Source organism: Ochlerotatus camptorhynchus, unplaced genomic scaffold (assembly GCF_037179485.1).
Source record: "Ochlerotatus camptorhynchus isolate MF236.1 unplaced genomic scaffold, CSIRO-AGI_Acam_v1.1 ptg000070l, whole genome shotgun sequence".
Taxonomy (NCBI): Eukaryota; Metazoa; Arthropoda; class Insecta; order Diptera; family Culicidae; genus Ochlerotatus; species Ochlerotatus camptorhynchus.
This window is the reverse complement of record NW_027040560.1, coordinates 7090743-7107639: the sequence shown is the minus strand read 5'-3', so window position 1 is coordinate 7107639 and position 16897 is coordinate 7090743. Positions and strand designations below refer to the sequence as shown.

The following is a 16897-nucleotide window of genomic DNA, read 5'->3' as shown; positions in this document are numbered from 1 at the left end:
GTGGTGAATACTAATTGGGAAACTTTCTCTGCTTCGTGGTATTTTCTTGCAGGATTGATCCACCCACGTTCACTACCATGGAGAGCAAAAAGCTTCAACAGCTACAGCAGGCCAACTCACATCTTGCACCGATTCCACAAACGAAACCTCCAGCATTTCAGCAACAAAACAACGACTATCGGCCTACAAGGTCACCAGTATTCCAAAATCATCCGCAGTATCAGAGCTTTGCATCGAACTTTGCACAGATCAACTACCCACACCAAATACGACCCCAACAACAGCAGCAGCAGCAACAAAAACAGCAACAACAGCAGCAACAGCAGCAACAACATCAACAACAACAACAACAGCAACATCTCAGCGCACACAGTAGTCCCAAATCGAATAGCAACAGCCTCTATCTTAGCGAATACTCCAGCTCGAGTCATGTCGGACAGCAACAGCAGCAGCACCATCACACGATCGGAAGTCATTACCATTTCGATCAAATCTATCAAACTAGTTCCCCTTCTAGTGGCAGTGGCGAGCGGGAACGCTTGTATCAAACGGCTCCAAGGCCAACACAACATACTCATGCGAATCAACCGCAGCAGCAACCTCTCACCAAACTCGAACTGCAGTTCCAACAACTGCAGCGGGAAAAAATTCAAGCACAAATTAAAACCGCTACCGAAGCTCTCGCTCATCAACAGCAAACGTTCGCTCTACGACAACAGTTGAACCCTCCGGTTCCTAACTACCATCTGAAACAGAATCTTCTTCAGAATCTCTCCCAACAACATCAGCAACAAATCCAGCAACAGAATCACCAAAATCGGAATGCACCTCCTTCTAGCCTGAATCTCACGAGTCACTTTCAGCCGGCCCAAGGTCCGATGAAACTCGCTAATCCGAATATTCACGACTATGGTGCTACTGCTGCCACAAATCATCACGTAATCAATGAAGCCTTCTATCAGGCTACCCAACAGAAGCACATGCATCCTAAAACTCCAAACAATCTTCAATCGCCGGCTCCCAACCAGATCATCATTCAGCAAAACATTCCTGGACAGGTGGTAAACCAGGCTTGCCAGACACAAATCAGCGGTGTAAAAAATCAATCTCAAACCCAGAAGTCTCCCAACTCAGATTCCCTATCTTCGCCTTCACACGACGGTTTAGAACGACGGAAAAGTGGACCCGTGCATACGTTGAAATCACCCGTCACCAAACGACCTCCAAATGCACTGGTCACCATGTCCGGTTGGCTGTACAAACAGGGCTCCGATGGTCTGAAGGTCTGGCGGAGGCGTTGGTTCGTGCTTGCCGAGTACATTCTGTACTACTACAAGAGTCAGGAAGAGGAAAAACTTTTGGGAACGGTCCTACTGCCGTCGTATAAAATATCAGCGTGCTTCCCGGAGGACAAGGTATATCGGAAGTTCGCGTTCAAGTGTGAACACACCAATATGCGAACATTTATTTTTGCTGCCGAAACGGCCGAACTAATGACGTCCTGGGTCCGTATGTTAACTCTAGCTACCATGATGCAAGGCAGCAGCGAGTCAGAAACTAGTCCTCCATCGAACAATGCTCGTAGTGGAGATAATAGCGACTCCGGAATACAAACCTATCAATCGCAGGTGTGTAAAACGGGTGGAATGCAAGCTCCGGTAACTCCGGTGTCCGACAACGGCGGTGGTTCTCAACCACTGTATGCGAATGCTCCACCAAAGCCAAGACGAGCAACCGATGGAGGATATTCGTCACCTAGTCCGGAACATTTACCAGATCGATACGACCACGATCCGCAGCAGCAGCAGCTACGACCGAACGATCCAATCTACGGAGTCAAGACCCCAGACGTAATGAACAATCCCAACCTCGTACAAACACAATCACCTCTCATCAAGCGAGGATTTAACGATCAGTTAGCGTACGATCCGAATGCATATCCACCACCAAATGCACCACAACCAAGCCATAACTACAACGATGCCGTGTACGGAAACGCAAAGCGTATCGAACGAGACTTGTATATCCAGAAGCTGATCCAACAACAACAACAGCAACAGCAACAACTCCAGCAACTGCAGCAACAACAACAACAGCAGCAACAAAAGCAGCAATTGGCAGTGCAACAAACTCCGCAGCAACAGCGTGCTTTCACCAATCCATTCATGTACCCGAATGCCGATCGAAGGACGCCGGATACTTACGGTCCACCTCGTGCCGCCTTGGAGAAGCACATGTCCGATTACGAGGATATCTACAATCTAACCATGCTCTCTAAGGCACTTCCGCCCAACATAGGTGACGAAGCAACATCAGCAGCAGCAGCAGCAGCGACGTCTGCAGCTTATCGTCGTCCGATGAGCCCACTGCGGTACGAATCAAACAGTCAAAACCCAGCGATGCCTCTGAGATACACTCCCAACTACCTGGAGGTAAGTCCCTGTTAACCGCCCCCTCCCTACTCGTTGTCACTAACCATTGATCACATTTACTCGATTACTCACAACTAGAACTCACCCGCACAGCAACAGCACATACAAATGCGAGCTCGACCTGTTCAATCGACCATACCGAGACCGCACTCGGCCGATTTTCTAGACTATGAAGCCCGCAATCCAATCAAAACCCAACAGAAAGACGAACCGGCTAGGGCACCGCGACCCAAATCTAGTCTGGATATCAACCGCACACCCGATAATTACTACTATTCCGAGGCAAGCTATGCGGAGAAAATGCGCATGCAAAGTGCATCCTATCTGCAACGGGCGGCCAATCTGCCAGGTGGACTGTCTGGAAAAGTACGAGGCGATGAGACGCAAGGTAAGTAGCACCCTGTCAGGGTAATAAACATAAACAACCTGACAACATTTTCTCCTGTCCCATCCACAGGAGTCATCAATTCTAGTACAGTACCACGAGACGGTTACTATGCCGGTCGGATTGACTATGGAGACGAACTACCACATGGGTCAGCTAGTGTTCCTCGAACGCAGAGAATGACCATGAACAATCTAAAGAAATACCCTTCGCAGCAGGAACAATTCCTCCGGTCGGCAAGTGCACGTCTACCTCGTAAAGAAGAGGACCCATCCGCACGGGATGGTGAACGGAAACGGGAAGAATCGATGAAACGTCTACTGGAGTGGAAGCAACGTATGCTTCAGTCTCCTTTGACGCGCAAGATTTCCCAACAACAGCACCAGCAACATCAGCTAGCCCTTGGCTCACCGGGTTCGACCGGGGGAAATCCATTCCTAGCCAAGTCACCGGGACACATGGGAATGGAGGCAGATATGTACCTAGAACAAGAAAAGCTCCTTTTACAACAACAACAACAACAACAACAGCAGCAGCAGCAACAACAGTTACAACAGCAACACCAACGGATGGATAGCAAAACTAACCTCGAGTACAATAGCTATTCATCCGATGATGAAGGTAAGTTTGCCAGCTTTCTATTCCTATCTGTTGTAGACCATTTCTTTTCTAGTCGCATTTAGTTAGAACTGACCATTAACCAAGTTTTAATTGTAGTGATTCCTATTCTTCCAGTGTACATTCGTACTAATCGCAATAACCTCTTGACTTCACAGTGCTCCACAAAGCTAAATTCTATCCTCGCTCCGATTTGGACACAGTTTCCGCTCTATGAGTAACACACTCCGCTTTAGCATTGTAGCTTTCCTTCCTTTGTAGCTAATTTACTACATGACAAATTCTGGATTTGCTTTGAAAAGCTGTTGTTCGTTATGTTGTTTGAAATTTTAGTTTGCTATTCTTTTCATCGCATTCTGTTGTCAATATTTTAGTAATCCCTTTCTCCCTCTCTGATACCGATGGACTGGCGAATGGATTAACAATAATGACGACCTTCCTGCCGCGTACAACATGTCGTTCAGCACAACCAAACATATGCACACATAATACAAAATCAATCATAACAGCATTGCTGGCACGGACTAAACACGAGACTACAGCTCCAAAAAGCAAATCCTGAATCCCGAATCTAATCGAGACGAACGAGTCATACCTTTTTTTACACCAAAATCAAAATTCTACTCACCTTCGGCTGTTTTCTTCCACGTAGATCTGAATTTTACTGGTTGGGGGTACCTCTTTCCGTATTCTGTCTATCAAAATCAAAACCAGCTGTTGCCAAATAACGTTTAGTAAACCACACCACGTATGTAGTTGCCAACTGTTTCTTCCAGCCAACAAACAAAAATCACAAAACCACGCACAACCAATATCTTATGCTCTGTATTATCTGTATTATATTACCAACCCCTAGATGGAACAGAAATTACGCCGGCAGGAAGGTCATCCCCAAATGTTTCCGCTTCCGCGAGTGCAGAGCTAGAAACTAGCCAAACTGTACCCGCAGCTGAGGCGTCCGATCTAGAACCTAAAGAACAACAACTACCAGACTTTGACGCAAACGACACAGTGGATAATTTCGCTATCGATCAAGACTCGAACATTTACGAAAATAACTCCTTCGTTGGGTCTTCCACCCCCAAGTCCATGGCTAAGCATTTATCTAGTAACAGTTTTAAGGAGAAATTACTTCCCCTTGAACCTGATTCCCAGTACGTACCAGTTTACGATCACAATGCAATACTCAAATCCCCGGTTAAGCAGTCTTCCAAGACCAATGACAATACTCATACGTTAAGTTTAGATAATCAAACGCTGGATAATGCACAGAAAGACGGAGACGATAATGACGAAAAATCCTTCGAATATACAGACGAGGATTTGGAAGAGGCCCTGCAAGCAGACCTTAACGAAGAAGTTGAAAACAATGGAAGTATGGACTTGCAACTGATAGACGATGCGTGCAACGAAAATCAATCATTTTACATGCCGATGACTCCAAAGAAACCGGTTTTGAACACATCAGATTCCTCGGAACTTAAGCTAACGGCAATGGATATTCTTAATTCAATTCAAAAAGGTTCTACCGACGCAAACGTTCAAGATGAGAACACATACATCGAAATGACCAACGGTCAAAGTGGAAAGTGTGTATTTGGGGACGACCTCAGATCGACATACGAAATGATTATGGTGCAGAACAGTCCTCCGAAGCCCGATCAAGAACCACTCTATATGGAGCTTTCCCAGTTGAGCAGTAACAGCTTGGAGAAGAAGGAAAAACCCGAACTACCAAGCGGAAATCGAAAGCCAACGTCTGAATCCAACACCAGTACACTGAAAAAGAAACAAAACGACCGCAATACCTTGACCAAAAAGCATAACAAACGAAACGACCTCCCGGATATTCTGAAATCGAACAATAGCTACCTGAAAGATGACGACAGCTCGGATGCAGATGACGAATCTGCGAAAGATCTGGACAACATCGCTCGATCGCGGTTCAGTTTATCGGATACCTTTCGACCGGCGTCCTACTATCTGGGAGCAAGCAGCAGCACTCCCTTGGGGGACTGCATGGATAGCTCGGACAGTGAGATTGTGTCGCCGCCTCCGATTCCGACTACGGCTCTGCCGTTGGATGAGCACAATAGTGATGAAATGTTTCTTTCCGAAAATTATGACACTGTTAAACGACGAGACAAATCAGTTGGTTCAAAATCGAACTCTCGCTGTTCGCTACTGAATACTTCCGATCACCGTCAACCGAGTCAAACGAGCCTTGCCGGGTCGATCGATAACAAGTCACAGTCCGGGAAGCAACATTACGAGTCCAATAGATCTAGCCTACAGAGTAACCTATATCTGGGATCCTGTTATACCATGGACGCTCGGTATGACAATAGCTCGAACACATCGTCCGAATACGACCTGTACAAACGGTTGCGAACTGAAATTCCCGCAGATGATTTAAGTCGTCGGACTTCGACATCATTATCGGAAACGGAATCGATTGAACTGCGCAGAAGTAGCTCGAAAATGGACATTCATACTCGGAACAAACGCCGACCGATTTCGGAAGATTCTTTGAATGAAATTCAAGCGTTGGGAAACTTTACTCTGGACGAAACTGTTTCAAACGCCAGTTTTGATCAATATCTAGGTAATTTGGAAAACGTGTATGTTAATTCGGAGAAGACCAGCACCAGTAGGATGAGCTGGATCAATGACAGTTTGACGAATCTACCAACGATGGATGGTTTCAAGAATGGTCATGACAATAATATCTATTATGAAAACGTAGAAATACAGCCACGCGCAAAATCGAATGTAGGTAATCGTACGGATGATGAAGTGAAAGCATTCTACGACTCGTTGGAGGATGTAGCGTCGCACGAAAAAGTGACCTTGTCACCATTGAAGGAGAAGAATCTGTCCATTCACGATGCGCGCTGCGAATCGGAAGATCTTATGGCCGCTGGTAGAAGTAATTTGAACATAGAGATAGTGGATTCGGTAACAACGATGTCCTCCATGGATCTTGATCAGAGAAGTTCGTGCACGGTGTTCGACTTGACACAAACTACCACTCCGGCGCACAGTCGTGGCAATAGTAACCTATCGGATTCGGCTCCGTATTACTACTCGGATCTTCACAGCCGGGATTCGTCCCTTTCGGATATAAGTAAGCTAACGGATTTAGGTAGAATCAAATATCCACTGAAACTGAACAACCAACGAGATGTCGGTGTCAAAAAAACGGGTATCTCCCACATCCACAACCCAATCAGCCACGTCAAGGCAGCTAACATACTAACGGCTGCCGAAAAAGATCACGAAATCGATCAACGAAACATATACGAATCGGATCGTATGATAGACAAAAACGTAAATAAGATGCTGGAAGTGTCTCTTTCGTCCAACAGTAAGAACTACTATAGCAATAAGCTGATCAACAATAAGCCTAGTCAGCTTGAGGAACCGCGAATTAGTGGTGGAGAAATCTGTTCTTCTACGTCAATCCTAGCATCGATATTGAAATCAAGTAATAGCGCAACTAGCAATCAGGTATTGGCAGCTTTAAGCAATCAGAATCCGGCATCGAAAAGTAGTTTGAATATTGCAACAGACATGTCTGCCAACGGGGATCAGCTGTGGGAGGAGGACAGTTTGTGGCGCGATAATCTACGAAGAGCTTCCCACATGCATGCCAAGTCAATGGAGAGCCTCGATCATCTTGGTGCCGGATCATCGATGCAGTCAAAAATATCTACGTTGAATAGGAAACATTTGCAACGCCAAGCGGGGAAGGCAATTACACGGGATGTCACCTACGTAAATGATGAACTGCTGACCAAAACTCAATTGATGAAGAAGCAACACAAATCTCAAGGTTCTAGCGATGACAATGACGTTTACGTACAGCTAGCCAACAATACTAACGCTACAGACTCTGCGACTTCGGATACGCATTCAGACATGTATGAAGTGCTTAGAGACGAGACAAAGTATGACATTGATAGGGAGAACATTCGACAGTGGGACCTGATGTCCAGTGGACTAGTAAACAGTACGAACAAAAGTCTCGAATCAGAAACGAGGGACCTTTATCGCAGTCAGTCGAATAAAGAGAAGACCAATAGTAGAGAGGGTACGTTGAGGAAGAAGAAAAGTTCTTTGGGTTTGGATGGATCGTTTCAGGCTGCGAAGGGTACGGTCGCTAGCACATCTAAAGCAAGCTCGCTAGTGGGTCCTACTGGTAGTAACATTGAAACTGCTAGTTCCACAACGGTCGATAGCAATGATTATACGCCAAGTCCCGGGTCCAGCCATGTCTTTGCAACGTCGTCGGATGCACATGTTCACAAAAAGCACAGTAACACAACACACTAACGACAATCAATCAAATAACGACGAAACGCACAGTTTGTTAAGCGATAGATTTCTAAGAAGTATCTCATAAGCATTCCATTAATTCGGTAAGGTCAACAGTATGTATTTATAATTTCTTTGTACATTAATAAAGCAAGGCCAAATTTTCATGCAAGCAATTGCCAATCAGTGAAAAGTTATATGCGATGATTAAAGGAAATTATGATAGATTAACCTCACAAGAGTGATATGTTATTCAATAAATTTAAAATGATTTCATATACACAATGGAAGAATTGTAAATATACAAGACATACAACAGATATGGAATACCGTGTTACTCTTCTCAATTCAGACCACTGAACAACTCACAAAAGCATTCGACGACAAACCCCGCGTGTTTAAACGAGAGACTTTTCTTAATACTTCCAGCTTCCATTTCAGTTCGCAACGTGAAAAACATTCCAAAGGTGCCACTGACGGTGAAACCGGATCCCTCGGACTACCGACTGGATCCACAATTTCGGGGATATTACGACCCAGCGCAGACCGAGTACTACTACCAGCAAGAGCAGGAGAGCTACATCCGACCTGATATCAGCTTTGAATCTACCCACGATCTGTACACGCAAGCCCAGTTGCAACGGGCCCAGGAGATCAATCTTCAACAGCACTATCAACTTCAGGACATCGATCGTAGCCTGGCCGCACTCAGTAACCAGGAATCACCAGAGGAGAAATGGCCTATGGCCAACAAACATATCTTTACCTCTCGTGAACAACTGACTCCAAGTCATGACAAGTCCGAATTAAGAGTAAGTTATCCGGTATGAGATCCCACCATTCCACCCCAAGTTCACTACAAAATCTACACTGAACCTCCATTTGTTATCCCCAACACTGAATGAACCGTGTTTTTCACAGACCTTGGAAATGTCCGCCGGGGATTTACTGAATCGTACTCACGAAGAACTAGTCTTGCTGTTGATACAGTTGCGACGTCAGAACAGCAATACAGCACGCTCAATCGAGCAGTGTTGCACAAACATTCACGATAATCAGGTTACTGTGAACTTTTCGATTATTAATTGTGCAAAAGCTTACTTGGTGCAAGGCGTTTGACTCTAACCGTGTAGTTGGAAACGTTCTTAGGGACAACCCAAAATTATACTAACCCCCCACAGTCCACAATCACATACCCACACATACGTTGTTGTACAGGTCAAAATTGGTGGCGGACCTAACCCGTTTCTTGGATTTCCATCCTACTTTTGGCGATACTCACAAAACCTCAAAATGAATACACAAGCAGCGAGATTGACCGTAGCGTTCCAACGTCCGTAGCCTAAATGACTTCTTGCTTTCAGAATTCGATACGTACATCTGACGGACCAACGCGAGCAGAGAATCTGGCCCGACTGGAGGCGCTGAAGAAACAGTTGGCGGAGCTGGAGAAGCAGTACGAGAAGGAAAAACCACTGATCAACTTGGTAGACAATATGGTAAAGCTGGGAACGTTGTATCGTGGTGTTCCGGGTAAGCAGAAGACCCACACCTCGGAGTCGGCTACGCTCGATCGGTTAGAGTTCAACCAACGGATTCAGGAACGACGTCTGCTCCAGGAAGAACAACGGCAGTGGGATCGTCTCAGTCCTAACCATTCGGAATTGCAGGTTGGTCACACTGTGTAACGGTAATTTTGACTTTGCTAACCCTTTATGTTTGTGTTCAGTCCAAGGTGCAACAGCTCTATCAGATCGATCAACTGCTGCAGGAAGAATCCGGTACCCTGCAAAGTTTACAACGTGACAAGGAAGATCTGGAACGGGCTTTGTGTGGATTGAAAGCCAAGATAATGAAGGGTGATGCACCGCCAATGGCCGTGGAAGCTGCCAGACAACAACAGCATACACTGGAACGTGAACTTTCGCGGGTGCATCTTCTGCTGGCAGAAAACTCAAAGGTTCGTTGCCTAGCGATACATTGTAGTGCATGAATAAATGTGACTACTTTTTTTTTAGAAATTGGAGAAAACCGTTGCTGACAATGCTCGCTTGGAACAGGAGCTACTCGTACTACGACAGAAGTTGCAAGCCTCACGTGATACGCAGGGACCCCAAGGACATGTTACACCGGGCCAAGAGGGTCAGTACGTAGGAACGGCAAGTGCCGTACTGGAGTCAGAGTTGCGACGAGTGCAGCTACTAGTTGGCGATATGCAACGCCAACGTCAGGAACTCAGTCAAGCCGTACGACAGCTGACCGATAATTCGGATACGCTGTACAAGCAGATTAACAACAAAAATGGTGAGAATCGATCTCATATCAAGAAACGATCGCACAGTACATCGTGGGTAGAGACCGATCTTGATTCGATGGTTAGCAGGGACCATGGGGGTAGAAGTGAAAGTAACTCATCGTTGAACATGCTCGATAGGTCTTCGTCGTCGTTGCTCGGAAGGATTGAAAACGATCGGTCGGAAGGTTTCGAGTCATGCAGTGTGGATAGCGATGAGCTGTTGGAAGATTCCAGTGGAAATCCTTTCGCTTATCATGACAAGCAGGAAATTAAAACCGTTCGGATAGTGAAGCGAGAATCTGAGCGACGACATCGAGATCGAGAGAAAGATCGTAGCAATACTTCGACGCACAGCCTCGACCAGGTACTGGAAGAGGAAGCTCAGATCTTTGAAGATTACACAAACTATCACCGATCGAAGTCGTTACCCCGGGGCTACGAAACGCACGAAGCGTTCGTGCAAAATCAAGATGTACAATCGTATGCGAGCAACCTGAAGGATTACTACAGCATGACTGCGAATGGTAACAATAGTTATCCGGTTTCGATGATAGATCGTAAGGCAGATTTGTACTCCGGTTGTGATCGTCAAACGATTTCGGCTTCGGCGAATAAAGCAACCAATTTTGCACTGGTGAACCCAGAACTACCTGGACTGCGTAACAAAACGGAGTCGATACAGAGCCTAACGAATTCTGAGCAAAGTCCCGTATTCCAAAGCGAAGCCGCAAAGCAGATAATTCACGAAATGGGTGGCAATGGCACGGAATCAAAGAGTCAGCAAAAGGCGGCAAACGGTGCCGGTAATGGTCACAGTTCGTTAGTCGTAGAACGACAGAAGGATAAGGCGGAACATATGGCTCAGCAGAACAAACACCGCCGATCGGTTCCAAAGGAGAAACGTCGTCATCACACAGCGCCACATCACGTTACCGCTAAGCAGCTGGAGATTTTGCAAAGTGAGAACGATATGAATAAGAATGTGAGTAGAGTTTACTTTTGATTGAACGAAAATGTAGATTATGGGTGATATTTGTTGCAGAACATCAACTGGAGAGCTCGAGATGATGTTGATTTGGAGGTTACCATAAGGCCACGGTCGAACGCTCCGGATGTTGTACGATCGGCAATCGGGCCTCGAGAAAAGATTTCCGAACACACTATTGATAAGCTACTGGCAGCCCCGAGCAAGATTCTGATACCTGAGCGCTACGTCCCGGAGCAGGCACCAGAACTGTCCCCGGAGGAGAAACGGCGGCGGCAGGAGAAAGTGGAAGCCATTAAAAAGATGCTTTCCGAGACGCCAATCGCTGGAAATGTGAGTATCCAAAATCGTGAACCATAAACACGTCGCCGGTCATGCATTGAATGGTGTTTTGTTTGTCATTTGTCGGTATGTAGGACACCTCTCCGAACCAGCCAGCCAATGCGGAGAAGCGACAACGGGAGCACCTGCTGCAGTTGAATCAGATTCTGGCGCAGCAGGTCATGCAGATGAGCAAAATTGTGGCAGGTAGGTGCAGCGATCCGTGAAGGTTTCTTGCACGCACCCATATAATCGTTCTGTTGTTATATCTCGCTTATCCAATTGTCTCATTCAACAGTTCGGTTTGCACTTTTGTTTTGTGGATTTCAATAAAACTTGAAATGTTTGTTTTGTTATGGTTTCCTTTTCATTTTTATTATTTTTGTTTGTTTTTTTTTTCTCTCATCCATTAGGTAATCCGTACCATGCCACTAATATACAAAAGTAGTGCTAGCTACCGCACTGTTGTTTCGTTTTGTTTATATTATTTATTGAATGCGGCATTTCTGAGTTCGAGCAGCTTCTAGTTTGAGTTTTTTAGTTTTGAGACTTGCTAACTATCTTTAACTACTACTACTACTGTCACCTAAATGTGTATCATTCATGACTATCAACCGATTCGAATGTTTCCCAATGCTTGACCATTCAACAACACCACCACCACCAACAACAACAACAACAACAACATCGATACTACCGCCCGAACAATTCAGACGATATTCCGCAGGAACAAAATGCAGGTTTGTATTGCAAATGAGACATGAGAAACTTGTTAATAATATATAGCTGAGGGTGGTAACGCAGCGGCATCCAGGATTCAAACGTCAACCGTGCGAGTCTTGGGTGACCCCACACATACACACCGAATTCGACACTCGAATCCAAAGTGTAATCATCCATCGATATGATTTTCTTTTCTAAATATTTTATGATTTGCATGCTGTTTCTCATATTCTTTCGAAAGAGTTATTTACAAAAGGATTTCCTCTTTGAATTTCGAGCGCAACTATTCGACTGAATTTTGATCGAGATCCCTCCTCCTTCCCTCCTTTTGCAATCCATAAATCGAACAGAAAACTCCACGGCTGTGCTGCCATCGAGCATTTGCAAGCTAAAGAAGGCACGTTTGTTGAGAACTGGCAGTAATGGAAGCAGTCGCAAAAGTAGCCACGACAACGAGGAGGACGAGGACGAAAACTATCGCAGCGAAATGGAGGATTCGGACAATACGGAATCACCGCCCGAGCCGTTGCCTCTGTATCAGCAGCGTGAAAACTATTTCACATAAATGAAAAAAAAAATAAAGGATTTCAACGCTAAAATTGCTTCCAGATGTACAAGTTATCATCCAATACAGATTTATAATCGTTGTTGATATGTTTGCTAGAAAGATGTTCGATAACAGACAACCAAAAAATGAGCAAAATGTGGAACAATTGAATTGATTTATCCGTCCATCATCGGTTGGCAACACTGCTTACAGAGACAGACAAAGTACTCGGCTTCAGAACAAAAAACGGAACACTCACACACACACGCATACATAACACTACAGCATACTCACGCATATCAGTCGAAACCAAGAGAACAAAAGATAAATAGAACCGTATTTAGTTGCATCGCAATAGAATCAACAATTGATAACATGCTAATTTACAACTACATGCGATTTTAATTTATATAGTTCAACGCAGCGTCTAATAATATCTCTAACTTTAGCCCTACCGAAGAGAATGCACATTTGTAAAAAGAAAACTACGTTTTTAGCTAAATCAAGCGAAGCGGATATTGAGGGAATAAAATAACGTTTTAAAACAAAAAAATCAATCGGTTGCAAAAGACAGTGCAGTGACGTGCAACAAATTCAATAATGGAACGTCAATTACGGTACTTACACACGTAAACATTAAACGAAGAGAACAAATAATCACATACACAGACACAAATACCAACATGTTTTAATGGAATTACGTACTACTATAACTTACAAACGCATGTTATTGACCTTATAGAATAGGTCCACCATGGAAAGAGGAACGGAACAAGAACCATAACAATATTATAATCAATCATTACGAATAATGGAGTTTACCACTATTGCACGGGCGCTTGCAGCGAGGTACGTGTGGTTGTTTAGTTGAAAAATTATCGAATGAGATCCTAAGTTTCTGTTGGTATTGAATTTTGTTTCCAGCTGACATTCGATAGCATTCAAAGCAGCATTAATCTATGATTACAGACAAACACACGGACCTTGAAAGATAAATTCCTATGCAAAACCGTGTTGAAAATTATATTTGTCAATTTTAAGCAATTTGAAAACGAAAACAAAGAATACACCTTGCTCAATTCGAAAAGTACTAAAACAAAATTGAATAAACGTACCGCAAACATGACAAAATATACACATAAACCAAAATAGCAAACTTAGACTAAACCTAATCGCATTTATTCTAAACAATTATGGACCCCAAACCTGACCCAATATCATCATTGCATTCGTAGCAGTATTAAGTTGTTAGTTGTGGAAGCATCAATCAACCCCTAGTAGCACCCAACAATCAATGTGAAGAAATCGTATCGCTCGCAGTTGCAGAGCTTATCGCTGGATGGAAAGAAGAAGAAAAACTATATTAAGCTAAAACAACCAAAACAGGGCCTAACTTGGTAGCACCTGAGCGGAAGCGTACGAGGGCAACGATCCTTATAAGTGAAAAAAAATAAATACCAAGAACAATATGAAGTTGCATTTACAGGGTTCTTTTACACAAACAAGACTTTTGATAGCTAAATTACGATAAATTAGAAGCCTCGGGTTTCTCTCAGTACTGTCGCATAGCATGATAACAAACACACATCAAGTACCATTGCAAAACCTAACCTAACCTTAATTGGCAGAAGTTGCTAAATCGGCTTATCGTGCGACACACACGCATACAAACACAAAGACATATGCCCCCATACTCGTGAAAGAAGGATCGAAATCTATGCATATCACATACCCAAAAAACAATTCTCAGCGTGTCGTTGAATTATGTTTACTAAATTTTGTTCAATTCTGCACGGAAGTAGCAGGTTATTTACCCATATAATTTTATTTGCGCCTATTTTTTTTTTGTTTGTTATTGAACCCCATTGGCCATACGCGAAAACACGAAACACAATAAAAGAAAACTATTGCCTCGTTTTAAGATAATCACAAACTTATATGGTTCGTTCGAAATAATTTCATATAAAATTTAATTTTGTTTTGCTTTGAGTGAGTTGAAAATGCGCGAGATCGATAGGAATATGCGCGGTGATCACGTTGATCGTGATCGCGTGATCTTTCCTCGGGATTCCCCCCCTCCCGTCTCCGCGCGAACCTGTACATTACAAGAACAACAATTTGCCATACCTACCAATACGGAGCGTTGGATAAGAGGAGATAGGGAACGTGAAGATTATTTTATTTCGTTTAAGGTGCTATAATTTGGATCATTGTATTTTTTTTGTCGTTTTTAAAAGATTATCGGTTTAATGATAGACATTAGCGAATCAATGTAGCATAAGTGCATCAGCAAGGAGAAAATCATTCCGAACGTCGTTACGCGGAGTTTACCGTTGAATAATGTTTATATGCATACAAGAGCAAAGTATAAAGTTAGTATTACGCAAGCAACGCTGTTAAACGGAAGTAATCGCTAAGCTACCAGAAGAAGGGAAGACACAAATCTAAAAGCTAACAGGGCAACAGAGCATAGACCTCGTTTTAGTTTAATTTATATGCAACCAAATAAGCTATAAGTTACAGATCAGCGCTCACCTTCTTCATATTCTCAGCTAAAGCATGAAATATGGGAAATAAAAACAAAATCATCAAACATACAATACCTTTTGAATTAGAAACACATAGTTACTACCCGTTTCAAGAAACAAAACAAAAACTATACATGCAGTACGGCGAGCATAAGAACAGAAGGAAACCTACACCAGTGATGCAGTTTTAATCCCGCGTTCATTGATATATAGTGGAAAGCGTTTTAGATAATGACCACACGAAACCTATAAACAAATAAATTACATACTACTTCAGTGATCGTTATCCACGCGGTGCTTGCGATTGTGTGCGCACTGTTTCTTGTTTTCTGGTGAGAAATATCCTACCTTCCCCCATGGCTCTTTCATTGTTGTAGAAATCAAGTCAAGTCATATGACGACGCGAGCGCGGCTATAATGTGAGATCACTACGAAGACGATGATGACCGATGACAAGAGAAGACAACAACAACAACAACCGGTGAGAATAATGCACGTTGTTAATACTTTGAATGGTAAATGTCTACCCAGGGCCGCCGCATAGGCATTTAATTGTGCGAAATTGTAAGTAAGCGGAAAGGAACAAGCTATAATCTACGCTGGTGAGCACTTAGTGTGGTGGCAGTTGATGATGAGAAATTTTGACTCGGTTTAGTATCTCAGTGAACGAGACCAGTCGTTTCGGCAAAGATTGAAAAAGTTGAAAAGTTTTTCCCACAAAATTTTGTTACTCCTATAATTGAGTGTGGGAAAACTAATTAATGACATGGATTATGAAAAGCGCATGCTTTGGATGATTTCGAGGCTTTTTGAAACATTTCCATCAATTTCTGCTTTGTAAAGCTTCTATAATTTTCAAAATACATGGGCTGCGATGACCTGGCGGATTTCAACATTTTTTTAACAGCCCCTTCGAAATTTGTGCCTGAGCAAAGAATGAAAACAAAGTTTGATACTTTGATATAAACGATCATGATAACAAACACAACCGTGTGGTCGAGTTAACACTAATCATAACAAAAATTAGATCTAAACGGTATATGAAGGTTACTAACACTTCGAACACGATGCCTCCGGTAAAATGTGTAACGGCAAATTGCTCAGCAAGTTATTGATAGACTATAAATCTATTGTGTGTAGTTTTAAATGACGCCAATAGCGTTGAAATTCGTCAATAAATGGCTGAGCTATGCTTTTTCAAAGATTGCAAGTTTGCCGTTATACATTTTATCGGAGGCATCGTGTTCGGAATGTTAAAAAGAAACAAATTTAGCTTTGAAATCAATGTATTGTGATATTGTTATTTTTTGTTAATTTTAAACAAAATAAGTAATCAATATGTTTTTATCACTATGGCAGAAAAAAAAGATATAACAAAATTTGTTATTCCCCCTTATTCTGCGAGTCACGTGACTCTCTGTCACCGGTGAGGTGAGAATTGTCACCTCGTGTGAGGTGACTCTCCATTTGATTTGCACGGAGAGTCACCTCACACGAGGTGACAATTGTCACCTCACCGGTGACAGAGAGTCACGTGACTCGCAGAATAAGGGGGATTATTTTAAAATTTGTAGTAAACCGCGATATTAAATTTTGGATGCCAAATTTATTAATCGGAGGCATTCAATTCTCAAGCAGTTTAACAATGAAAATAATTGTAATATAACTCATCGTTCTTATTTTATATTGTTCATGCACAAAGCACCATGAATCCTGCTTTATATCTTTATAAACAGACTTGTGAA

General features: G+C 43.2%; 1 protein-coding gene across 12 annotated transcripts in view; it reads left to right on the top strand.

Moving 5' to 3' along the window:
* kmr (kramer) overlaps window positions 1-15438 on the top strand; it is a 59752-nt gene extending 44314 nt beyond the window's left edge. For 6 of the 12 annotated variants that reach the window (XM_065217043.1, XM_065217044.1, XM_065217038.1 and 3 more), the window contains 4 exons: window positions 53-2432; window positions 2511-2820; window positions 2890-3438; window positions 4292-8072. In XM_065217043.1, coding sequence (XP_065073115.1) covers window positions 53-2432; window positions 2511-2820; window positions 2890-3438; window positions 4292-7770 — 6718 coding nt within the window. In that variant the 3' untranslated portion in view covers window positions 7771-8072. Of the gene's footprint in view, window positions 1-52; window positions 2433-2510; window positions 2821-2889; window positions 3439-4291; window positions 8073-8181; window positions 8565-8673; window positions 8812-9116; window positions 9423-9481; window positions 9713-9770; window positions 11031-11090; window positions 11367-11449; window positions 11562-11767; window positions 12095-12427 lie in introns of those variants that run through there. The other 6 variants (XM_065217045.1, XM_065217048.1, XR_010517423.1 and 3 more) reach the window with 5 other exon arrangements.
* Window positions 15439-16897: the final 1459 nt, after the last annotated feature.